Source organism: Brachypodium distachyon, chromosome 5 (genome assembly GCF_000005505.3).
Source record: "Brachypodium distachyon strain Bd21 chromosome 5, Brachypodium_distachyon_v3.0, whole genome shotgun sequence".
NCBI classification, from domain to species: domain Eukaryota; kingdom Viridiplantae; phylum Streptophyta; class Magnoliopsida; order Poales; family Poaceae; genus Brachypodium; species Brachypodium distachyon.
The window spans coordinates 25702410-25727058 of record NC_016135.3 but is presented as its reverse complement, the minus strand read 5'-3'; the positions used below and the strand labels follow the sequence as shown (position 1 = coordinate 25727058).

Here is a 24649-nt window from a genome sequence, read left to right as displayed (position 1 = left end):
GGTTTGACAAAACGTGACACGCTCGCGTGAACGTTTGGAGCCAAAATAATTAGCCGTGGATTCGATCAAGCGGTTAGCCCGCCCTCGACCCGTCGCCCGACGCCAACACGAGGAGACCCCAGGTGTCGTCGTGCTCTCCGGCACGGGTACGAATAACACGTCACCGTCGTCCCACACGATCCTTGTCGATCGATCCGCTGGCGCCAACAAGTCAGACCAAAATCCAAACCGAGAGCACGGCTGTTTACGACGATTCGAGGATCGTGGATTACAACGTAACACGGGGGATGTCGATTGATCGATCGAGCGTACGTTCTACGAGGATCGCCAGAAGCTGCTGCTCCTGTCGACGGCCGCACACCATATATGCCGTGCCCACGGCGATGTATAGATTGATGGCTACTGATCGACCGGGTCCGGCCGGCCGGCCGGCCGGCGGCTAGCTGTACGCCAACCATGCATCTGCCGCGAAGGAGACGACGGATCGGGAGGAAGCGTCGCCACCACGCGGGACTGTTGCCCCGCCAACCGCCCAGAGAAGTGCGTGGGGTTACGGCGTGTCGGGGACTCGGGAAGAAGGGCGTAGGGCCGTACGTGCCGGACACCCTTCGGTGTCGACGCGCGCGGACTTTAATTTCATCGTGCCTGGCCCGGCCGCCCTGCCCAAGGAGGGATCAGGGAGAGTAATTGGATCTTCTCCGTTCGTTTGAAACGTACGCCTACGCCGATGAGAAACTAGCAACTGGACATGCTTTCCATAATTCCATTTCCCCCTGCGCGCGCGGATGAGCGACCAGCGACGACGACGACGACGTGATCGCTTCGCTCGCTCTACCGACGGACAAGCGCAGGACCGCTCGATCGTTGGCTCCTCCGGTGCAGTGGTCGCGACCTGCGGGGCACGTCTCGGTCTGTCCACGACATATGTCCTCCCAAGCCTGCGGCGTGGTCGCCATTACTGCCTTGCCTCCACGATGAATGCCTTACGTACGGTCCCCGTCCCCCGACCGACCGGCCGGGCCGGCCAATATTAATCAATCGCGTACGCCCCGCGGCCGCTATTACCACTGGCCTGGGGCTGATCCGTCGAACGCTAGCTGCCGGGCGCGGCATACCACTACGTCACAGTGCATGTTCGGAGGAACTTTGGTTAACGCATTTTTTAAATTTGCCTCAATTATTCATCATAGGAGGCAATTTCATAAAATACCTCCAAAGAAAAAGGCCACGAAGGCTATTTTATAAAAATGCCTCGAAATTTTTAACACTAAAGGCTTATTAGAAAAATTGCCTCAAAAACTTTCAGTATCAAAGGCATAATGAAAAAAATGCCTCAAAAGTTTTAAGCATCAAAGGCATGATAAGAAAAGCCCCTATCTAAACTTGTAGGGCAAATTGTCCACACTGATTTTCATAAAGGCAATTTGATAAAAATGCCTTCAAATATCCATACATTTTGCAAAAGGGCCCTCGTGTTATATTTTTCGTACAGAATCACCCTCCCACCAGGTTCCTCTTTCTACTTACACCCTTCTGAGTCCTATCCTCCTCCTCCCACCAGAATCGGTCGTCAGAACAGGTTTGGCTCGCGAGAGCTCACGCCGCTCCCCGCTCCCTCCACCACGCGTGCCTCCACCTCCGCCACCCCGCACGCCGCCTACCGTCCCTTGCCATCGAGCGCCACCTGCCCTCCACCGCGCGTGTGCCTCCTGCTCCCGCCACCCCGCGCGTCGCCTGCCTCGACGGAGACGGAGTCGTGTTGCTCCTCGGCGGCGAGGCCAGCCAAGAGCCAACCTCCACCGACATCGGGATCGCTTCCGCTGGCCGTGTGTTCTCTCAGCCACGTCCTCTCGTTGTTGCGGTGTCCCACCAGTGGCCTTGGGACCCCTCGCAGGCAAGCACCATTGCTGGATTGGATTCGTGGGCTTTTCGTCGCCAACCTAACCCCTCACTGGAAATCCCAATGGTGAGAGCTTCGTCCGCGATCTCTAACCGCTTCCTATCTCTCCGAATCGTGTGATTTGCTTGTGTGTGATGCTGTATTCGCAACACTGTGTACTTTGCGTTGTGATTGCACCCCAGGTGTTTGTTAGATTGCCTAAGTGATTTTCTAGATACACCTTGGATATCGGCTAGTTATATTTATGAAGCCTGCACTACGGAGTCAAATAGCAAATCCATCTAGTTCCCTTTAGTTCTCACTTATGTGCGTGCTAGGTCCTCAGGGATGACGAGTTCAGGAGCAACGCCCTGCAGGTGGTCACCTCAATCTGCTTCTCACTTCTGAGCAACGCGCCGCATTTTATTATCACCCTCTGCAGGGATGTGCGCTGCAGCTTCTCTACTGCACAAATGTCCGATGTTGTTTCTTGGTTGATGAAAGCTTGTGTGCTATCTGCAGAGAGTGCCCCACTTCTGCAGGACGTCTGTGATATCCTTAAATACATGCTCTTTTAGTTTTAAATGTTTAGTAAAATATATTCTATTCTATCTTTCGTGAATGGTCGTGGAAATCAGGCTACCTTTTTTTTGTCCGCAATTGTACACTTGTTCTACTTGTGGTGGCTCCTTTCCTGAAATTCAACTTCCATGGTGCAGGTTTGCAGGTAACTTGGATGCAAATTCTTAATGCTATTGTCAGGATTCACCGCACGAGGGAGCAGATTCCTGCATCTAATAATTTCGTTTCTTCAAGACAAATAGAGCTCTGGCCTCTGAGCTCTTCTGTATTTTGCTTGCAACTATTTTACAGCAAATAGCTAGCTGGTTTTCAACTAACATCATGAGATGGCTGGCATATCCAAAGACAGAAGGTACTAATATATATTCTTTGACTCTGTTTGGTGTTTGATCTATGATTTGTGTTGATTAGGGATTGCTCTCTTACTCATTGATGTGTCTGATAGGGAAAGTAATATGTATGCTGTGACGGGGAGATCCAAAGGATACGGGTCTCCGTCAGGTTCTCTTCAGAAAATGAAGCAGTTGTAGCATTGGAGAAGATGGGCAATGAGGTAAAATGTGCTTTATTGCATCTGTAGATATCGCATAAGCCAAATTCTTACACGATACTATACAACGCCCAATGCAATTATTTTCCTTTTGCTAACACAATTTTTCCACATGGTAATTGTATTAGGTGCTTGACGGAAGGAACATACATACGCACTATGCAAACATCAGGTAAGTGTATCTTTCTACAGTAAGGTACTTATTTGATATCATATATCTCTTGTGTTTGGAACCTGTGATGTTAGATCACCCTCAAGCATGTACTCATACAAAGGATTGCTACATATGCAAGTCCTGAGCCCGGCATGTCTGTTTGGTAGAAATGTTAAGAGACTGCATTCGAGACCTGCAAGGAATTGACGTTTGCTACTACTAATAGCATGAAAAGAAATGATCTATTACACCCGACCAATAGATCATTTTTCAAGGAGTCACATTCCTCTGCATGGTCTTTAGTTACAGATTAGAAAAGATCTTAGTCTCTAGACAAGTCTTTACATGTACATAATTTTATTTGTTATGTGTTTCAAATTATTGCACCCAGCCAAAAGAAATGATCCTTGTTAGTACTGTAGCATCTATACTTATGATGTGATATTTAACTGAACTGAACTAAGCTGGTATGTTGCAATGTCATATAGGAGCCTGTTAACTACCTAGGGAAGGTGGCTATAAACATTGCAAATTCACAACCTGGAATCGTTGCCGATGGCTTCAATCACAAACTACTATAGAGAAGAGAAGGAAGAAGAAGAGAGTTTCCAATACAACCACGAGTGAAGCCACGGACATTGTCCCGAAGTGAATACTTGTTTAGAACAATACTTGTGTTGAACTGAATGCTTTCCTTCGGTTGGATTGTATAAACTTGGTATTGCTAAATAGTGCAATCAAATAGTAGTATTAAATTAGAAGGCATTTGTGCCTGTTTAAAAGTGTGTGAAATATAAATAGCGCATAAAAATACGTCCATGCATGAAAGTGCCGTACATGAATGATTGTTGAGGCCTTTTTCAAATGAGCCTCACTTTGAATTTTGAGGCAATTTTGCATTTTGCTTGCAAATTTATTTGGTGGCACTTTTTCAGAAGGGCCTTAGAATTAACTGAGGCAATATTATGATATGCGTGAAAATTAATTTGGCAGCATTATTCAAAAGTGCCTCAAATTTAAATTCACGGCTTTCTTTAAATTGCCTTAAATCCTGATTTTGAAGGCATGTTTTAAAAAGTGCCTCAAAAGTTCTTTCCCTTCACCATTAGTTCTAACACTTTTTTATCAGCCTTAAAATATATTTTAAGGCACTTTCAGAAAAATTTTAGGCAATTTACAATGCCTTCCAATATACTCCGTGACGTAGTATACGTCGGTACGTGCATATCGATCGATGCTAGGCCCGCCCATGTCGTCTCGCCGGAATGTCGTGCTGCCCGGTCGGCCAGGATCGTAGCAACGAGACAAGTAGACAGCGTGGGTCTGGGTGGCTGCCGGCGTATAACCGTATACGTAGGCCGCTTCTCTGCAGATACCGTGCGTTGCGCCCGGCCCAGAGTGTGCGGCGTATTGGAAGCAAGGCGTGCGTTCTTCTAACTAAATAAAGTAGTCAGGGGAGAGACAGCAGGAACAGTCATGCATTTTCTGGTAAGGCTGTCGACTAAATAAAGTAGCAGCACAGTAATGCTCTCTCAGTTGCATAATTTTTGTTTCAAATTTGTCAAAAAATAATGTATCTATTGCTAAAAAATGTCTATATACATGTAAGATTTCGAACGGAGTTACTGCTAACTAACATAGCGAATCGGCTTGGTCCCGCTCGCATGGATAAGCAGCATGTACGGACGGAGGTGCATGAATCGGCCAACAAATGTTGACACGCCCGCCTGGATCGAGTCACGTGGTCGATAGTCTAGTACTCTGCGGATCATGACAAAATCGACGCCACAGTTCCAACCTGATCATGTGCTGCGCATTGAGGATCACATGGGAATAACGGATCAATCTGGCTTTCGATCAAAACAGGATACGGAAAACAGAGAAATAGGAAAATCGCAGGAATTGGATGTCATGTTCCGTGGATTCCCACAGGAATCTCAAACACATGAATTGTACAGGAAAGTTTTTTCCATGAGAGAGAAGAGAAGAGAAGAGATAAAGACACATATTGCATTGGAGTTCTCAAAGGAAATGAAAACATGAGTTCAGAGTAAATGTTTTGAATCCTCCAAAACATGAAGGAAATGAAGCATTCCTATAGGAATTCTAAGTAGCAATCCTACAATCCAAATGGCATCATAGGAAAATTTCCTGCAGAATTCCTTTCATGTGAAATTCCTATGAAAAACCTTTGTTCCAAACGGGGCATGAGAGTAGCTACAGAAACCAGAGGTAACTAAAGACAGTGCATGTTGATGTTTACACGCCCAAAAAAGGAACTAGAGTAGTACTAGACAGAGGTCTAAAAAAAAGGAACTAGGCAGATGGTAAAGCAATAAAACATCAAATATTCTTGTCTTCAAAAGGGCTGCAGAGTCATTACTCCAGAATCTTCACTGATTCCTCCGTGCATATTTTATCTCGCAGGATGCTACTCCTGTACCCCCATCATCTTCTGTCAGTCCAGCACCGGGTTTATGGTACTACGTTATCTTCCTTGCAAGGTCATCAGTAGATCAGTAGACGTCCTTCGTCCAAGCGCCTGTAGTTTCTTTCTGTTCCCCGCATCTGATAGTCACTCGAGATTATATAAGGAATGCTGGATAAGATAAGAATATATACAACCTGATTCAACTGATAATTTGCCTGATTTTGGAAGGTGACAGCAATGTTCGTCACCATCTAAACATCTCAAAATAATGCCACTCCACATATATCTTTACGTAAGCATATGACTCTCAGGCCATCCCCAGAACTCCAACAATGATGGAATTTACTGTTTCATTGTTACACTCGGATGTAAAGTGTTCATCAATCTTTTATTCTTAAAAAATATCTGCAGTATAGCTTTTGGTGAAATACTAGAGATCAAGATAGAATTAATTCAAGGTGACCAACAGTTTACACAATCCACATCAAATCGAACAAAGAATCAGTGGTGCATGTGTAATCAGTGTGAAATTTACACCGAGGTTACACAGACAATCCTACTCTTATAGTCTGGTTTAGACTAGGAACAATACGTTAGATAATTTTTTAGACTAGAAACATTCATAAATGTGGTTCGATAGATTTTGAGACTAGAAACACTCATACATGTGGATCAATAAACTTTTATACTAGAAACAGTAAGTCGTACCACCTACAGGTCAGATTGCACAAGGTACCGAAATAACCAAGGGAGACGAACGGCAAACATGTTAAGCAAATGCTAGTCTATATGTGCCCATGAGGACTCCTGCTTCAAAATTTAATGACACTGTCTTTTTATCATGTTAGTCAGTTAATGAAACATCTAATGTTCAGTATTGAACTGTTGGATAGCCTGTTTACAATATATTGATACGTGCTTTTACCAGAACAGTTGCCCATGCTGAGGAAATTTGAAGCAGGCAACCAGTTGTACCAGGATCCCCTCGGGATCAATTTCACCTAACTAAATTGAGGCAAGAAATACCCTCAGGTTGTGAGTTGTGACAGTTAGAAGTGATCATCACCGATTTTGAAATTTCAAACCTGTTTGAGCGTAAACATACATGTCCAAATATTTTGATCATCTTTGGTTCTTACCTAACCAATTTGTCAAGTTCAAGGGGAGAGCAACGTGGTGTTTTATTCGCTAAACAGCCTAAAGTCTAAACTAGACAGGAAACAGATACTCCCTCCGATCCATATTAGTTGTCAAAATATTACATGTATCTAGACGCTTTTTAGGTATAAGTACATTCATATTTGAGCAAATTTGAGAAAATTAATATGGATCGGAGGGAGTAGCATTAACCTTGAGAACTGGATACAACACATTCTTTTTAGACTTTATACAAGTAAATTCAGAGGCCAGAGAAAATGATTTTGCAACCCAATCGATATTGAAATATGAGTAAACAGAAGATCACACTGGATTGAGAAATACTTCTAAGATTATGATTAGGTCATTCCCGCAGGCAACACAGATTAGCACACATGATTTGGTTGCTTACGGTCTGTTGAGACTTGGAACTTTAAAAGCTAAAAGATGTTTTTTCCAATAGTACATGTTTTATGTTTAAAATTAAGAGGCAATGATTTCCCAGCTTGCTCTAACAATAAATCGCAGCTATGCTTACATTATACGCCTGGAAGGCTGGAATATAAGTATAATAAAAGAAAATGTGCAAGCTTAACTAGAGGAAAAAGGTTTCAGAAGCCGTATACAAGGACATAACTCAAGCTGGGTGAAGTCAATTTGTAAATAGTTGTCAATGGCCAGTACAAAGTCATTGACAGAGTCAAGATGGAGAGGAACAGAAACTTCACTGCAATACAAGAAGTGTTCAGTACATTTACCTACAATTTGTATGAACAGCTCATAAATCCTCTATGCATGGCATGCTGCTATTCCGACTTCCGAGATGCCGGCATGCCATGAGATGTCGCATATCCTTTCATAGTTTCCATAGGGAAGCCACACAAAGTTTAAGAACGACCAGTATCACTGTATCATTTCTCTTCAAATGTATAATGACTGTATGATTAAAACCCCTTCAAGACATTGATTCATCATCATCCCAGGGCAGTCAGAATGATGCCACAATCTCTGAGGAGCAAAGGAAATCCGCTAAACCTGTAATATCAAACTTCCTGTGAATAAGCCATTCATCATTGTATCAAAGGTTGAATCAGGCTAACAGTCCAACTCAGCTCCCAGCCATTTAGTTGTCATTCGTCAACTTGAGCAACAGGGCTTTCCAGGAACACAAATTAAAGCAAACTGTGAGCAAAACATCTGAGCCAAGCACCTCCACTTGCAATTGTTTTCTCAGGGAGCAGCTGCTTGATAATTGACATGAAATGTAATAATGCTTTTGATCTTTACTTCAATATAAAATCCAAGGTCTCAAAATAGATCTCCATGAACATGAAGCCTACTTTCTCTGGGAAAGGGAAACATGGACATCACCACTTCATTGTGAATCACTCCCAGTGGTCCCATGATAACCAGTGGACAGACGAACACGCTGATACCATTTTTCCTGGCTAATTCTCAGCATCAAAACACACCACTCATCGCATTATCACTGTCAGACTCTGCTCCTGGCAACTGAGTCCCTAGCTCTTTCCTTGGCTTGGGTGACAGCCCCTTTGCAAGCATCTCCTCGTCATACTTCCTAGCCAAATCCACCATTCCCTTTTCCAGCAATGCATCAATAAGTGTGTTGTACGCAAATGCATCCGGGCTGAGCCCTTGTTCTTCCATTGTCTTCCACACAAAGAACACTGGACGAAGAAAACCCCAACGCCCAAACCTCTTTATGAGCATGACATACGTGTCCATCCTTGGCCGACAACCCCTCTCGAGCATTTTCTCAAACAGTACAAGGACCTCCTGCGGGCGGCTCAAATACTGGAAGAAGCAATGGTAGGTGAGCACATTGGGCTCACACCCGGCCTTGTGCATCTGCTGTACAAACGCATAACCTTCCCTGAACCTCCCTTCCTTGCACAATAGCTTGACAATCGTATTAAAAGTGGCAGTATTCGGCTTGCAACCAGCATCAACCATCTGCCTATACAACCGAACAGAGAAATCGACGCCTTGCGCCAGCCCAATCGCGTGGATCGCAGTGTTGTACGCAACAATATCCACCGGAAGTCGTTTCTGTTTCATCTCCTTGAACACCTTGACGGCCTTCCAGGGCTTCCCTGATTTGGCAAGCGCATCCATGTAGATGGAGTAGGAATGGAGATCCTTGGCGACGCCTCGATTGTCCATGTCGAACCAGTGCTGCCGGAGACGCGTCCAGGCGCGCGTCTTGGCCCATCCACGGAGGAGCAGGTTGTGGGTCTTGGTCCCCGGCGGGAACGGCGGCGGGGCCTTGCCGAAGCACAGGTGGTGGGCCTCATCGACGCGGCGGTGGTCGCAGAGCGCATCGATGAGGAGGTGGAAGGAGGCCTCGTCCCGCAGGCCGATGGAGCCGGCGGTGGATTCGAACACGCGGACAGCGTCGTCGACGAGGTTGGCGGCGGCGAGGCGGTTGAGGAGGGCGCGGAGTGCGGGGCGGAGGAAGGCGGGGTCCGAGGGGTCGTGGTGGGAGAGGAGCAGGGAGGTGGCGAGCGGGAACTCGAAGTGCTTGCCGAGGATGTCGATGGCGCGGGAGAGGGTGGCCGCGGTCGGCGGCAGGTTGGCGCCGGCGGGGGAGGCGGACCAGTGGAAGAAGTCGAGCGCCCGGCGCCAGTCGTTTGTGTAGAGCGAGAGCGTCTCCAGCACCGCCGCCGCGTCGAGAGAAGAAGACGGAGCGGGGGTGGCCGCGGGTGCGGGCGATTGCAGCGTGGAGAAGGGCAGGGCGAGGAGGCGGCGGCGCAATAGGGAGAGCATCCCGGAAGCAGAGAAGCTGAGAAGAGTAGAGTGGATCCTGATGATGCCAGCAAACCTCTCCTCTCTCCCCGAGTCCTGAATACGGAGTAATAACAACTTGCCTCTATACCCGGGAGCACATTTTCCCCCGGAAAACTTCGCTAGTTTGATTCGCACCACGGAAATATGTCAGGCAAAGCATGGCAAAAAAGCATTATACATTTGCATCTTCTATAGTGAACTTTTACAAGCGTAATGTTCTGCATCCGTCTTTGAATTTTGTACACAATCTACAGGCACCTTCTGTTAACTGCTCAAGTAGTCAAGTACAGGCATTTTAAAGTGTGATGATTGTTTTGTTAGTCAGCGTCATCGATACCAAAATCTGGTTCAGGAGGCTTTGGCAACCTCACAATGGCAGGAACAGTCTTGCTCCGAAGCCTGTGGACTCCCCGGAGCGCGTTGGCTGCGAAGCGAGACGCATAGATGGTTGCTCCAAGGCTAGGGCCGCCGCTGCTGCTCTGGCGGTTCGCAGCCTCTTCCTCCCTGCGGCGCTGCTCAGCCATCTTCCGCTTGCAGTAGCGGCGCCAAGCTGCTTGGATGAAGCAGGCTCCCCAAGTCCTCCATTGCTGGGAGTAGAACCGGAATGTGTGCTGAACCTGCCTGCTGTGCAGCCTCCTGAACTGACTGGCCACAAATTTCAGCTCCTCAGCACACAGGGCGAATGCCTCGACCTCAGAAAGAGCTTTCACAGTCCTGGAAGAAGCTGGGAAATTAGCAGCAGACTTGGGATCCAGTGCCCAAGTGAGCAACTCATCGCCACAGAAATCACCCTCCTTTAGCTGGACCTTGTTGAAGAATCCACTTCGGCCCCCATCGGTGGTCACACTCTCCAAGCAGCCATGGAGAATAAATTGCATCTCGTCCACTGGATCACCTTCCCTCAAAATGTATTCGTTTTCAGTGTAGAGTGCAGGTCTTAATCGCTCGCATATTGCATCAAGCAATCTTTCATCCATATTCTCAAACAAAGGAACCTGCAGTCAGCAAAAAAAACAGAAAGACGTCACCAGTCATTCTAATTCACAGAAAGAAGCTTACAGCTCGTTAGGCAACCAAGAATTCATTTCATTTGATCAAAATGAAATGAAATCCAATTTTTGATAGGATTTCATTTGGTTGAATTTGAATTCCGGGTTAAAAAATCATGTTTGTCTACCACATGGAATTGAAAAGTGAGAGACAATTCTAGAGAAATAATGGCTTTTAGAGAGGAATTGAGGCTAGTTATAGTGTGATTCCATGAAATTTGAAATTGAATTCCTGTGGCTAATTCCGTGCCAACCAAACAAGTTATTTTTTGAATTCAAAATGAATTCTACAATTCTATGCCCAAATGATGGGTGCCAAACGAGCTGTTAAAGTTATTTGACCAGAGGTAACATACCCTTTTCACTAAACCCAAACAGAGATGGCGTTTGATGTCCCTCCTAAGGTCTTTGGGAAGGGTCTGAACCAAATTTTCTTCATCTACTCCTCTGGTCTCCAACCACCTATACCGTTCATACCGCCTTACCCGTTCTCTGATTTGTGGGGGCAGTGCACGGTGATGCATCCACTGCTCAGCGTCACGCTTCTTAACTCTCATCTCTTCAAGGCGTATAGCAACTGATTGAAGGTAGGTCTGAGAGGAAAAACTTAGAAATAATCAAGCAAAGAAAAGAAGGCTCAACAGAGAAAGTTCACGGTACAATATCACTCTACCTGCATGTTACCAATGAGGAGCGCAAAAAGGATCAGTCCAAGGATGCATATTGCAATAGAGAATAACACCTCTCCAGGATATGTGCTTGTTGTAAACCCTTGACCAAGGGTACTGTTAAATGGGATGGCTCATGGAAGTTAATCATAGATAATGAACCACAAATGGACATGTTATATACTCTCTATCTCTAGTGGTAACATTAGTCATTATGGAGACTGAAATGATCTTCAAGCTACCACTATGACTGCTATTTCTATCATAATATTTTGCAAGAGATCGCAAAATATTTTATCAAGGAAGTAAATTTCATTAAAGATATAGTAAAAAAAATCATGATGCCAATGTAGAAACATTGCTATACATTTATTGAAGGTTCATCAATCTTTATAATGTTTGACTAACATGGTTTCAATAGGACACGTATATTTGCAATTGGATGGAGTACCCAGCTCATATAAACCTACAACAAATAGAATGCACATTTTGACATCCAAGAAGGACCCAATTCCTAATGGGGATAAGGGTTCACAAAATAGCTTTAGCTAAACTTTGTGATCTAAGCCAGGGAGTTGTGAACTGGCTGGTTTCTGGCTCTATCCCGGCCTGTCATTTTTTTTTGTTGAGACTTAATCTTGAGTCATCTTCATCTTTCATGACTAATAATATTAGATTCCTGTTAAGGAAGCATACAAGGTAGAACCAATTCTTTCCATGTGTTACTTTAGCTCCGCCTACTTCCCTTTGGTTTTCTGAACCCTGACAAGGAACCATAAGTAGTTAAGTAGATCTGTTTGCTACTTTGCAATATTGTGCTTGTATGCTGAACTTGAACTTCATTTGATCATCTCACAGTCTCATGTTTGTATTGAATTATTATTTTATTTTTTAAAGTACTCAAATGTATCCGTGTATCTGCATTTTGGAAAACTAGTGTAACCCCGTATCCGTATCCGACCGATACTGATACAGGTATCAGTATCGGTGCCACATAGGTTATATTTATGCCACTTCATACTATGCATTGCACATCAAATCCACGAGTTAGGAAAGGTAAGAAGTTCCTTTATGGGGGTTTAAGCTCCCCTTATTGCTTCCCGGTTCCTACATAATAAGTTTTATTTGGAGTGGCCATCACGCAGATCTAACTAAATTTGTTCACTTGAGAAGGCAAAAACTGGACTTTACACACACTTCGACCACAAAGGAACTTAGGACTGTTTAAATTCAGAGTTATCCAAACAAATGGAGATTTCTTATAAAATAGTGACCAGGGTACTATGTGTCCATTACCTTAGATTCTGTAATCCCCACCAGAAGCAATAACAAATTTTAGAGATAATATTTCCTGGTTCAAGTATTTGAGAGACCAAGGCTTGCTTATAGATACCAAAGTTGAAATAATCATCATTGGTACCATCGCACTGATTAAATACTTGGGAACTAATACTCCAACTGTTATAGCTATTACTGACACCATGGTTTTCACTACAATACAAGTAGCTGGTATCGCATCCATTTTCTCGATGACAGCTGAAACGCCAGCAACTATCTTCGCGCTCTATGGTTAAGAAGTACCACAGAGTACCAACATTCTGCAAGAATCAGTGTATTAAAATATGTACACCATAAGTCATCTACAACAAACTACAAGACAAAATTAACGAGTGATGTGGACAATGTTTTGTTTATTATGACGATAGACAATAATTCTAGGTGAAAAAAAAGGATGTCACAAAAGTTAACAAACGGAGATCATGCAACTATTTGTAATCAATTAATGGGCAGATTGGCAAGCCTACAATATATTATGCGCAGTCTTCAATTACTGAGATCTTTAAATTGCCATATACTCCGTATGATTGTATGATATAACAGCTGAACAGGAGGTATGAAGCCAACAAGATTTTATCTAACAAAGATAGCAAATTTCACAGAGTTGTCTGGAATGTAAAGAATGTCAAAAAATCGACTCTGCTACTACTCCAGGCACTCATCATAATGCAAAATACAGGGAAACAACCATGATAATGCTCTCCAGATGAAGGTGCTAACAGCTCAGTATGCACAAATAGCATAGGCAAACACTTACATGACCAGCCAGCATAAACCAGAGAAGATAGTAACCAGCACCAGCCCAGGCAGTTTCAATAAATACACCAGCTGTCCTTTTCAGATCTTTGGTCACAGGGAATATCCTTAGCAACCTTGGAATGTATTGACACAAGACAACCCAAACCAGTGCATTTTTTGTAGACAGTACATCTGGACCATCAGAAATGCGAAGATATCTCCAAACAACAATCTGTTGATTACCAACAAGATAGTTCAAGGAACAGGAAAAAAATGCTTAGAACTAAGAAGTAAACATATTTCAAGATATGGACAGGAAGTTTTGCTGGGAAGCTATCTGTATGGTTGTGCAAGTAATATTTATTCAGATAAACACAATGGGCCAGTAAATTATATTTGTGTCGTTTTAGGGCAAGAATGAGAAGTACCTGTGGAAGTGGTAGCAATGCAAAGAAGTCCATTATAAAGTAACTTTTCATGTACCGCATCGCAATTAGCACTGGATCAATAACAAGCTCGCCACTTCCAAACACTCGAGAAGATGGAGCAACATAAGCAGTGCGGAATTGAAGAAACACACGAATAAGATAGACAGAATCAATAATAGTCCGTAGCACTGTTGATGTCACTGCCAATTTCTTATCTATACCGATGCAATTTGAATTGTTGACTCTATTGTTGATGATGGGTAGGAAGAAGAATAACGGATCCACTGCAACAGCAAGAATACACGACGAGAAGAAAAATCTATTCATTCGCAGAAGAAACTTTTCCTGGGGATCGAATATATTCTTGTTAAAAGATTTAAGATCTTCCGCAAAAGCTGTCTTTGGAGCACCAGATGTAATTGATTGTCTAAGTGATTTGAGTCCTCCAGAACCCTTTCTCATCCCTGACATGAAAGATTTTAGTGGGTTAAACGAGGCATAACCAAACCTAGGCATGCTGAACCTCAGGCTGCTTCCCCCTCCCACTTCAGAAGGCACAGATGACCTAGGGCTTGCCTCATCCAGCCTACATACAGTATTGAGATATATATGAGAAATACTCACAACAGCCTACAGTCAAACAAAAGTAACATTATATGTATATGCAGTTATGCACAGTTAACAGTGAGAAGTTAAAACATCTAAAACATCTAACGCATGAAGGAAAATGCAAGACAAAAACAAACACGATTGACTTCATTTCCTAATTCTCCTAGAAACTAACATGGGGCGATTCTTCCAGGTAAACCAAAAGGTTTAATAATTAGCTGTTTTGTTTCAGCAATACATGATTTCCATTATATACAGGCAGAGGACCAAGACTACAGCTATAGAATGGTGTCCGGAGAACATTGATACAGATGCTCGAGCATAACAGAAGTGCCCTTTAAGTAAAATGACCAACCTCTTAAACTTATCTCTGTATCTGTCCATGTATAGAGCTTCCTGACACAATCAAATACACCACTGCATCAGAGGAAGAGTAATTCTGGGGAAAATTCGTCCACGGCTCCAAGGAATTCCATCAAATTATCATTTAGGGGATCTAAGTTCATTTCCACTTTAGTTCATGCTGTCAAGAACCACCCAAACAACCACAGTCCCTGCCCCAAATGATCCTATCTGTTTGACCTGTCAAACAAATCAATACAGGTGAAAGCATAAGACGAAGTTGTCAGATAAGCATCATATATAGTACAAATGCAGCAGCAACCAAAAATAAATAAATCGAAACACTCAAATTAGGAAGTGTGATAAACTGAAGCAGACTGGTATATTAAGCAAGAGATTCAACGCTGAAATTCAGTAGGACTCTTCACAGCTTCAAATTAGGGACCGTGCCAGAGGAAAGTACACCTTCATTTCCCTAGCTAGCAAACAAACGAAAGTAACCGAATCCATCCAATCGCCTTCCTCCCTCCCAGGATGATCCAGATCTAAGCGCCGCCCAGGTAAGGAGCACATATCACGGCTCCCGGAGCGCGGCGATCAAATCGAACTTAACGACCGTAGCATCCAATTCAACTCGGCAGCCCAATCGAAAATAAAAAACACGGAGCAGTTGAGATGGGAGGAGACGGTTGTGTCTGGTTGGTGGATCACCTGCGAGCCGCGGGGCGCGGGGGAGGGAGCGGACGGGAGGAGCCGGTGGCGAGCTCTCGAGCGGAGCGGGGCGGGGCGGAGCAGGGAAAAGGGGGAAGAGCAGCAGCACGGCTTCGGGGAAGACGAGGCGAGAAAGGTAGGCAGTCAACGAGGCTTCTTCCGCTTCTTCGGCTTGGGTTGCTCCGGTCCGGTCTGGCTGTTGGGTCCGACACTCGGGAGACGGACAAGAGCGCTCGCTGGCGCGGATGGATTCCGTGTGGGTTGGCGGCGGTTGGCCCGAGACGAAAATGACATGGAGGACGGCGGAGAGCGATGGGCCGATGCCCATGTCGTGGTGACGATTCTTCGAACTGATGGGCCGGCTAGCACCGTTGGTGGGCTGCGCAGAAGCCATGGGCTTTCGTGGATGGTGGATGCATTTGGTTTGTGTCTAAATTCGTCATGGCAGATGTTTTTGTTTTTCAGATTATGATATTCTATGAAACCTTGTCCATTCACCTCACGTTTTCTTTGCACTTTTTACCAATTTTTTTGGCCATTCAAGGCCAAAGAATCCTTAGCCAATTTTTGCTAGACAATGGTTGAAAAATTTGCTACCGCATAAATTGACATGAACACCCTATGACCCAAGGAAAAGCATCTCGATCCCATTTCTCCATTATATCAACTATTATATTGTAAACATATGCAACTAGGGAGGCAGCCTTGCCATTTGGTAGGTATTTTTTTTTATCTAGGTGGTCATCTTCCTAGAAAAAAATCTCGGCGGTCAACCGATGAATGCCGTTTGGGACGATGCAGATGAGGAAGAAGTGGGGTGCATAAGGAAGAGAATTGGACTCGGGCATGGGCAACCCTCTTTCATTTGTGTGTGTGTGTGTAGTTTCATAGAAGTACTCCTTCTATTCGTTTCTTTTGATAAGATGTTCGAGTACTTTAAGTCCAACCTTTTGAAATTTCACTAAATTTATAAAAAAAAATATTCCCTCTGTTCAACAAAGTATGTCTCAACTTTGACCAAATTTAAATGCATCTATACACTAAGTCATGTCTAGATACATCCAAATTTTGACAAACTTGAGACATCTTTTGTTTGACGGAGGAATTATTAATGTCTACACTATCAAATAAGTATACTATAAAGATGTCTATCGTGGTGGAGCCTTTTTATAAACTTCGTCAAACTTTACAGGAATCCCATGGCATGCTCCATGTTCCATGCAGACATTGCAGAGGAAGTCTGAACTCTGTGAACAATCGTTTGCCGACAGAAGTCGTAAACAATGGTTTCCCCCGAAAGAAGAAGTCGTAAACAGATCGTTTAGATCTTGAGAAGAGACGCCACTGGAGAGTGGAGACAAAGTTTTCATGCAAGGCATCTTCGCTTGGCCCATCAGCTCGCTCCTCCAATATTCGATCAAATGTTTCCAAGTTGTCTGTGACGCCGATCGAGTCGCTGACTCACCGATCTCACCACTCACCAGTCACTTCTCCCTGTTTCTTTTCTCTCCCGCCGGACAGAGACAGAGCTTCGAGTCTTGTCTGTACGAGAATGGAGTCTGGAGTGCTACGTACGACCGACCGGTGGAGGCCAATCAATGATCACTAAGCAACTCCTCAATTCCTTATAAGTTCGCACCCTAATCACGAGCCTCGCCTGATCAAGAAGATAAGGCAGAAACAGAGCGTGTGCACATGGCGGCCAGCGGCGCGCTCCCGATCGTGGACCTGGCCCCGTTCTTCGCCGCGGGTGACAGCGCCGAGTCCGGCAACGGCGTGGCCCGCGCACGCGCGACCGAGGACGTGCGGGAGGCGTGCCTGGCCACGGGGTTCTTCCGCGTGGTCAACCACGGCGTGCCGCGGGAGCTCATGGCGCGCGCGCTCGAGCTATCGGCGGCGTTCTTCGCGATCCCGGACGACGAGAAGGCCAAGGCCCGTTCCCCCGACGCCAGCGCGTCCCTCCCGGTAGGCTACGCGCGGCAGCCGGCGCACTCCGCCGACAAGAACGAGTACCTGCTCGTCTTCAACCCGGGGCTCTGGCTCAACGCGTACCCCGCCGAGCCAGCCGGGTTCAGGTCATCTCTTACCCCCAAATTATACTTGAGAAATCGAGAAATCGAGCTAACTTCTCCGTGATCATTCCATGCTGAAACTGAAACGGAAGTACTCGTGCGATGCGCATCTTCTTGTTCAGGGAGGCTCTGGAGGAGTGCTACGAGAAGCTGACGGAGCTGGGGCTGCTGATCCAGGAGATCCTGAACGAGTGCATGGGTCTCCCCACGGGCTTCCTCGCCGGCTACAACGGGGACCGGAGCTTCGACTTCCTCGCGGCGCTGCGCTACTTCCCGTCGAGCTCCACGGAGGACAGCAACGGGCTCAGCGCGCACGAGGACGGCAACGTCGCCACCTTCGTCCTGCAGGACGACGTCGGGGGCCTCGAGGTCCTCGGGGACGACAGCAATGGCGGATGGATCCTCGCGGAGCCCGTGGAGGGCAGCATCGTGGTGAACGTGGGGGACGTGGTGCAGGTGCTGAGCAACGGCAAGTTCAGGAGCGCGACGCACCGGGTGGTGAGGAAGCCGGGGTTGCCGCACAGGCACTCGCTCGCCTTCTTCCTCACCGTCCACGGGGATGCCTGGGTCGAGCCGCTGCCGGAGTTTGTGGCCGGCGTTGGCCAGGCGCCGAGGTACAGGGGGTTCCGGTACGGGGAGTACCAGCTGCTGCGGATGAGGAACAAGACGCACCCGCCGTCCAGGCCCGAGGATGTCGTCCACATCACCCATTACGCGATCTAGCGCCGTGGCTCGTGAAAGCCAACCGGCTTCGATTCCGTGTGGTGTGCACGTCTCGTCTGCGTTTTCCGCGGTCGAATTTCACCTCGCTTCGACCTGTGCTGTTAAGCAGAGAAGAGGGAGACCAAATTACAGAATAAAGAGACACTGTCGTTCTGTTTGTGTAAGGTTTGACATGTTTTTAGTCACCAATCCATTGTCGTCTAGTCCGGTTAGGATATCTGGCTTTCACCCAGACGACCCGGGTTCAAATCCCGGCAATGGAAGATTGAGTTTTGCCTCTCTTTTTTTGCCCTATTTATTCTACGGAGTACTACTACAGTAGTTTATTTGGGTAATTGGGTTCAAACCATGGAAATTGGATTATGGTTTGCATTATTATTTTATTTTTCCTAGTTCACTCATTTTATTAAACGAGGAAAGCAGAACCTTTATCAGTTTCATCAGCATATCAAAACATTATCTTTGTATTCTCATCAGGGTTATATTTCTAGTGTTGTTACAATTGGCACATAGCAGGAACTCTCATAGTATCTTCCAACTTTCCGCATTAGGAATCGTTATTACAAAGCATTTGCCACACTACAATGTCCATAACCATTAGTGTCCTTGTACATGCTTATTCCAGATAGCCAAGGTTCAATGGAATCTATGAAGGCCGTGAAGGCCGTGACATCGACCACAGTTCAATGGAATTTCCAGGCAAAACCTTGCTAAGAAGGCCCATTAACACTTTACATTGTAATCTCCCCCCGATACCAGCTAATTTCCATCCGAGGTTCAAAATAATCCCGCCCACCACTCAAACTACAGAGAACTAGTACAATACAGACTCGCTGCTAACCAAGTAACCAGTAACCACAATGACAACTGAGCTGTGTAAAGGGCCAAAGGAATAGATGAATAAGGCAAAGTGCCACTGTGTTCATGTGCAAGAAAAACGATGGAGATAAAAGAAACTTTTTGGACAGGGAAAGCGTAAATGACCCCGTAAAGGCTTAAACCTAGGGCCATGTGGCAAAAGCTTTGGGTTTGGTAGTTCAGCATGAAGAACAATTAGCCCCATTTGACGATGGCTGAACCCCAGGTAAGCCCAGCTCCAAAACCGGATGCTGCAATAATATCACCTGTCTTCACTTTCCCACCGCGAACGGCCTCATCCAACGCTAATGGGATGGACGCTGCACTGGTGTTGCCGTAATTAGCAAGATTTGAAATAACTTTGTCCGATGGGATAGCTAACCGGTTAGCGGCAGCGTCGATAATCCGTTGGTTAGCCTGTAACATGGATGGTCAATTAGATCGATGCGCAGGTCAAAGAATTTGATCATAAATAGGATACTCACTTGGTGCAGCAACAGCCAATCAATACTGGAGGCAGGTAGACCAGCCTCCTCTAATGCCCTTTCAATGGACTGTGGCACACAACGTACGGCAAAGCGAAAAACCTCCTTTCCATTCATTTCAATGCATGAGAAGGTCCCCTTCTTTGGTGGGAAGGTAGGGGCACCATTGGTCTTCGACAAGACGTCCTCAGTGTTCGACGATGAACAATGCAGGTGCCTACACAGGTAAACAGCAAACTTAAGAAAGTGACCTGCTAGAAACATGATCTCAAACCTTTTTAGAAAGTAAGCCATACTTTTGTCCATTGCCATCGCTTTGCACAGAAAAACCTAGCAAGCCATCTTCATCAGCATTGCATGCCTGCAATGTTGTGTTGAGGATTAAAAAGTTGATAAAACAACTTGCAGAAGGATGTTGCAAACTATAATGCCACATCAGCCAACACTACATGCCTGCAATACCATGAATTGCTGCCCAACAGAGTATACGGAGAGGCTATAACCCACTGAAACATGGACCTTGGCTAATTCACTGGGTAATGGAAAGCAGACCCACATTTGAACAAGAAATAAGAGATACCTGGACCAAAACAGCACCAGCAGCATCACCAAAGAGGATGCAAGTACCTCTGTCTGTCCAATCCACATAATGCGAAAGAGCATCTGCACCAACTACTAGGACATTCTGAATACCCCCACCTACAATAGTGGTATATGTTAATCTTTTTTAGAGGGAATGGCATATGTTAATTCAACAAGGCGCCCGATAACAATTTCCTGTAAATATTTAATATAGAAATTACCTTTGATAAAACGGGTAGCTGTAATTAAACCAACAATGAATCCACTACAGGCAGCAGTAATATCAAAGCCAAATGCATTTGTGCACCCCAGCTCCGCCAGCACCTGTTTACATTTATCCAGATGTTGATTTATGCGAAATTGACCATAATAAATCCCAGAAATAACTAGAACAGAGTAGTTACTTATGATTACAAAGTACCGGTAGTTCAAAAGATTAACAGTACTGAACAGTAGACTAAAACCCAAAGAACATAACTAACAGAGTAGTTACATAGTGATAAAAGAAATGACTTGGGTTTTGGTCTAAATCAGATAAACATAGGCCGTTCTAAGAAAACATGTCAACCAAATATTGTAGGCTTGACTTAGGACATCGATATGTCAAAAAGAACCAAGATTCCCTAACATATTAGGTATTGATAGATTCAAGAGATACACTCTATCATACAGACTCTTTTGCCATGTGTATAATAACATCGCAATATAATTTAGTCTTGAAAGATAGAACATGGTACTATCAAACCAGAATAAATTTCATGACGGGGAGAATTTAACAGCAATTCCTTGGTTAAACATAACACTAGGATAGTCCATATTCCACTCATCTTATGGTAATACAGTAAAGTAAAAAAAGAATTTCTCAAGCATGAGATGGTCACATTAAAAGCAGGAATAAACAGTACCTCAAACAACACCAGGAGAAATAATTTGCATGTAAGTATGATTACTAGTATATTCTCTAAAAAAGGCAGGAATGAAAACTAATATAATGCTTTAATAAATGTCACATGGCCATACCCGACCAGCACCTCCAAAAAGATCATCTGGGGTAGATGTGCAAACAAGAACAAGGTCGACATCTTCAGCTCTTACTTGAGCCATATCAAGGGCCCTTTGTGCTGCCTGTACCGAAAGACCGCCTAGTGTTTCATCCCCTAGCACATTTTAACACTACAAATTACTTACGGAAAACAGATTAATGAAAAATGTCTGCAAAATGGAAACACTGTGGCTCTTAACTTTCTGAGCAAAATCTGATTTACCTACCCACTTAGAGACAATGGAGCCAGCTGGCAACGATGTTATTCACTACCTATGTAACTGAGTGCTGCATTTATTTATACATTATAAGCTAGCCAGGTATTAGCTAATGTAATAAAACATTATTTTCATAACAGCCTGTGAACCACGATCTCCAATCATCAATGTCACGTGATGTTGTTTGTCGGCCCTTAAACATCAATGAGAAAGTGTGTTTTGTGACAAAACATAAGCTCATATGTTTATGATTACCAATATGACCAACATGTCTATGACCTTAAACTACTTCAACCATCAACAGCAACTTGATGCACATATCATCCATAAGTGATCACCTAACTAAAAGAAATACTCATAAACAATCACTACACATCTTGCCGGAGAGGCCACCACTGGCCCTAACCAAACTACCCAAGTGAACAAGGAATGGAAAAGTGAAATAAAAGTACCTGAAAGAACACGCCTGTTCCGAATCCCAGTCCGAGCTGCGATCCACTCATCTGATGTTTCAACTAATTTTGAGAGGTCATCATTTGAAACGCAGAGTGCTGGAGTGGCCGATCCGCATCCAATGAGCTTTGAACCCATACCAACCACCCTGTAATTACTCATGAACGTTAGAGACATTTCCTGCCACAGGTAAAATATATAACCCCCTTAACAAAAGTTCTAGATCAGTGAGTGTTCAACCCCAGCAAAACAGATGGATCAACACAAGAAATAGCATTGTGCCACTGCCTACACAGTGAGGTACAGAAATAGCAACATCTGGCACCACATTTATGAGCAACCTGGGCAGATCCACATCCATGATCGTAGCAACCACGAGCTACCATCCGCATAACCGTATGCACGAGGGTGGCCTATTCTGGTGACACGCAGTTAACACTAGCGAGTTGAGGCATCTTGTCATCATCATCGTTGTACCAAAGCACCGAAGCTTCTGAACAGTGACATCAATCTGATCTGACTTCATAGAACTACTGCATTTCGATATTAAAACGCCCGTATAAACCCGTAGTATAGTACCAAAAAGTAAGTCCCAGAGCCACCTTTTGCAGTGAAAGCCAACCATAAATGCGAAACCGCAGCAGGCAAAGGTAAACACTAAATTCCTACCATAAGCCCTCCACAGAACAACCAGATCACCTGATTTAAAACAAAACCCAACACAAATCATGGTCAAAATCACCTGAAAATCACACCACACGCACAAAACCAGCTGAAAACCCCTCCCCATTCAGACAATGAGGACCGGGGGGGAAGATCCTTGGTGAACGAGCAGCGCGAACATCCCACCTTCTACGACAGGACATCCTACAGGATATCGCATCACCCCCACCAGCCATTGGCAAGTAGCAGTAAGGCACGTGAGCGGGAGGCGCAGGCGTCGTTACCTGGGGAGGCGGGGCTTGGGGGCCGCTGCCGCGACCGCGCTGTCGTCGACGGCGGAGGCGCAGCACCGGAGCTTCGCCGCCACCGCCGATGCCGCGGCCACCGGCGGGGATCGGGAGAAGCCGACCCGGTGGTGCTGCCCACCGCCGCGCGCGCGCGTGCAGGGGACGACGGCCGCGGCCCGCGGCGGCGCGAGGCCGGAGGCGGCGACCATGGCCGGAGATCTCGCTGCTACTGACACTAACACTGCTGCTGCGGAGGCGGCCTCGTCCAGCAACAGGGGCACGAGACAGAGGGATAGAGGAGGGAGTCACTCGCGGGCAGGAGGAGGAGGACTGGGAGTCGTGGTCCGCGGCGAGCGTGGCATGCGAGGGGGAGAGGGGGGATATAGAGGGGGCGGCGGCGGTGGGAACGGTGGGCGGCGGTGATGGTTGCGAGGGGGAGGGGGGGAAGGGGAGCTTCGAAAGCTCCGCCCGGAGGCAGAGGGAGGCTTTTTTTTAAGGCGATGCGGGTGAGGCGAGGCCACTTGAGAGAGACTGACCGGTGGCGCAATCTATGCGGTGTGAATTGTGATGCGTGGGGAGATGGAGAGGAGGCGGTGGATGGAGCACCCCAAGCCTGCCCTTCCTTTCTTTCCCCGTGGGTTTCTGCGTGTCAGCGTGTGCTCAGGATGTTAACAGGAGAGCCAGATTGGGATTGGTTATTAGCTGGGGGTGCGGGGGTTAATTCGGGTAATGCGAACAAAGGGATTTCTCGTGGCGTGGGCAAGGCCAATTTCGTATGCGCGTACGTATACGGTATACGTACCCATTTGATCGTATGTACTCCCCGCGGCGCATTACGTCCTTTCTTCTCGCGAAATCTCTACAAGTCCTCGTTCTTGGCTGTGCTGCATGTCCTGTGGTTCTTCTTTGACACTTCGAACATTCATCCGGCAAACTCCAAACATGAACTGGATTGCCAGATTATGAACGTTTTTTACGAACACGGCTGCCAAATTTGACTGTCTTTCACCGGCTCCATGGTTTGGCATCATAAAAGTTGAGCGTCTTGCCAGATTTGACTTTTTTGATGTATGCAATTGCCAAGTTTGACATTATTGTCGGCTCGACCGTGTGACGCCAAAGTTGAGTATCATGAGGTACATGATTTAGCTTCAAGCGGCATGAGTACACATAACAGCACGAGGATTCAATGTTTTTCTCATTGTTTTTGAAATAACCAATTTTGGTGTTGACATGTTTAGATCTCTAAATAAGAGGGATTTTGAGAAATTTGATCTGTTTCTTTTAGGGAAAGTCACCATAACTAGCCATTTATTGATGTCAGATAATAGTTCAATGGTCCACAAAGTTATCTAAAATAAAACTAGCTAGATCATGAGCTACTCCATTGGTTCTGATGGGATAATGCGGGAAGATGACCTTCCGATCTGCGTTGGAGTTGAAATTGCCACACATTTAACACAAAACTGGTGTTCCTATTCGGAATATCCACCTTGTGTCAGCTGGGTGATAGGTCTTTCATCCGTGTTTAGCTAGACCAATGGCTGCGAGACACGTACGCTACTGGCGTCCCATCGGACATTATGGTCGTTGTCACCTCCTATGCAAAACTGCGGTCTCTCAATGATAAATGCCATGTGTTTTTGCATATCAAATGAGCATTTCCCGTCACCATGTTCTTCCAATCTTGTGTTCTTTGGTCGGTAGTGTTGAAACATAGTAGGTACCCTTTCCTAACAATTTGATCTTTTGGTTGAACTCGTTAGGTGCGTCAATTAGGTTTCAAATCCAAGACGCTATTAAGAATCAAGTGGAAATTCATTGTGAGGCCGGAGTGCAACA

The 24649-nt window shown here is 45.5% G+C and overlaps 4 protein-coding genes, 1 long non-coding RNA gene and 1 other non-coding gene across 7 annotated transcripts; 3 read left to right on the top strand and 3 right to left on the bottom strand.

Annotated features, from left to right (window-relative positions):
• Positions 1-1549: 1549 nt before the first annotated feature.
• LOC104585447 lies at positions 1550-4046 on the top strand. The gene is made up of 5 exons (XR_733257.2): positions 1550-1966; positions 2599-2813; positions 2907-3014; positions 3140-3183; positions 3654-4046. It is a non-coding gene; the product is annotated as an uncharacterized LOC104585447 (long non-coding RNA).
• Positions 4047-5306: 1260 nt separating this feature from the next.
• On the bottom strand, positions 5307-9669 carry LOC100825476 (pentatricopeptide repeat-containing protein At1g80550, mitochondrial). 2 transcript variants are annotated; one of them, XM_010242212.3, is made up of 2 exons: positions 7492-9669; positions 5307-5764 (listed from the first exon to the last, which is right to left on the bottom strand). In XM_010242212.3, the coding sequence occupies exon 1, from the start codon at positions 9518-9520 to the stop codon at positions 8195-8197; it is 1326 nt and encodes a 441-aa protein (XP_010240514.1). In that variant the 5' UTR covers positions 9521-9669; the 3' UTR covers positions 5307-5764; positions 7492-8194. The 2 variants fall into 2 exon arrangements, with proteins under 2 accessions (XP_010240514.1, XP_003580667.1); XM_003580619.4 differs by having other exon boundaries at positions 5307-5733.
• Positions 9670-9700: 31 nt separating this feature from the next.
• On the bottom strand, positions 9701-15625 carry LOC100825171 (probable cyclic nucleotide-gated ion channel 5). The gene is made up of 8 exons (XM_003580618.4): positions 15425-15625; positions 14727-14953; positions 13763-14348; positions 13354-13566; positions 12555-12856; positions 11264-11375; positions 10947-11183; positions 9701-10536 (listed from the first exon to the last, which is right to left on the bottom strand). Exons 2-8 carry the CDS (start codon positions 14753-14755, stop codon positions 9859-9861), a joined length of 2157 nt encoding a protein of 718 aa, XP_003580666.1. The 5' UTR covers positions 14756-14953; positions 15425-15625; the 3' UTR covers positions 9701-9858.
• A 1276-nt stretch (positions 15626-16901) lies between these two features.
• LOC100824560 (flavanone 3-dioxygenase 2) lies at positions 16902-18582 on the top strand. The gene is made up of 2 exons (XM_003580616.4): positions 16902-17499; positions 17619-18582. Exons 1-2 carry the CDS (start codon positions 17120-17122, stop codon positions 18217-18219), a joined length of 981 nt encoding a protein of 326 aa, XP_003580664.1. The 5' UTR covers positions 16902-17119; the 3' UTR covers positions 18220-18582.
• Positions 18409-18482, top strand: TRNAE-UUC. The gene has a single exon. It is a non-coding gene; the product is annotated as a tRNA-Glu (tRNA).
• A 197-nt stretch (positions 18583-18779) lies between the features above and the next one.
• LOC100823947 (3-oxoacyl-[acyl-carrier-protein] synthase III, chloroplastic) lies at positions 18780-23359 on the bottom strand. The gene is made up of 8 exons (XM_003580614.4): positions 22805-23359; positions 21857-22005; positions 21165-21301; positions 20366-20468; positions 20143-20261; positions 19859-19923; positions 19563-19779; positions 18780-19494 (listed from the first exon to the last, which is right to left on the bottom strand). Exons 1-8 carry the CDS (start codon positions 23014-23016, stop codon positions 19273-19275), a joined length of 1224 nt encoding a protein of 407 aa, XP_003580662.1. The 5' UTR covers positions 23017-23359; the 3' UTR covers positions 18780-19272.
• Between the last annotated feature and the right edge of the window lie 1290 nt (positions 23360-24649).

Excerpts from the sequence above, each read along its gene's own strand:
- LOC100825476 (XM_010242212.3), bottom strand. The coding sequence starts at position 9,520 with ATGCTCTCCCTATTGCGCCGCCGCCTCCTCGCCCTGCCCTTCTCCACG.
- LOC100825171 (XM_003580618.4), bottom strand. The coding sequence starts at position 14,755 with ATGGACAGATACAGAGATAAGTTTAAGAG. Across the intron at positions 13,567-13,762 it reads CATTGCTACCACTTCCACAG|ATTGTTGTTTGGAGATATCT; the intron begins GTACTTCTCATT and ends GGTAATCAACAG. Across the intron at positions 10,537-10,946 it reads GTTTGGGTTTAGTGAAAAGG|GTTCCTTTGTTTGAGAATAT; the intron begins GTATGTTACCTC and ends TGCTGACTGCAG.
- LOC100824560 (XM_003580616.4), top strand. The coding sequence starts at position 17,120 with ATGGCGGCCAGCGGCGCGCTCCCGATCGTGGACCTGGCCCCGTTCTTC. Across the intron at positions 17,500-17,618 it reads GCCGAGCCAGCCGGGTTCAG|GGAGGCTCTGGAGGAGTGCT; the intron begins GTCATCTCTTAC and ends CTTCTTGTTCAG.
- LOC100823947 (XM_003580614.4), bottom strand. The coding sequence starts at position 23,016 with ATGGTCGCCGCCTCCGGCCTCGCGCCGCCGCGGGCCGCGGCCGTCGTC. Across the intron at positions 20,469-21,164 it reads TTTTTGGAGGTGCTGGTCGG|GTGCTGGCGGAGCTGGGGTG; the intron begins GTATGGCCATGT and ends AAATGTAAACAG. Across the intron at positions 19,495-19,562 it reads ATTGGCTGTTGCTGCACCAA|GCTAACCAACGGATTATCGA; the intron begins GTGAGTATCCTA and ends TCCATGTTACAG.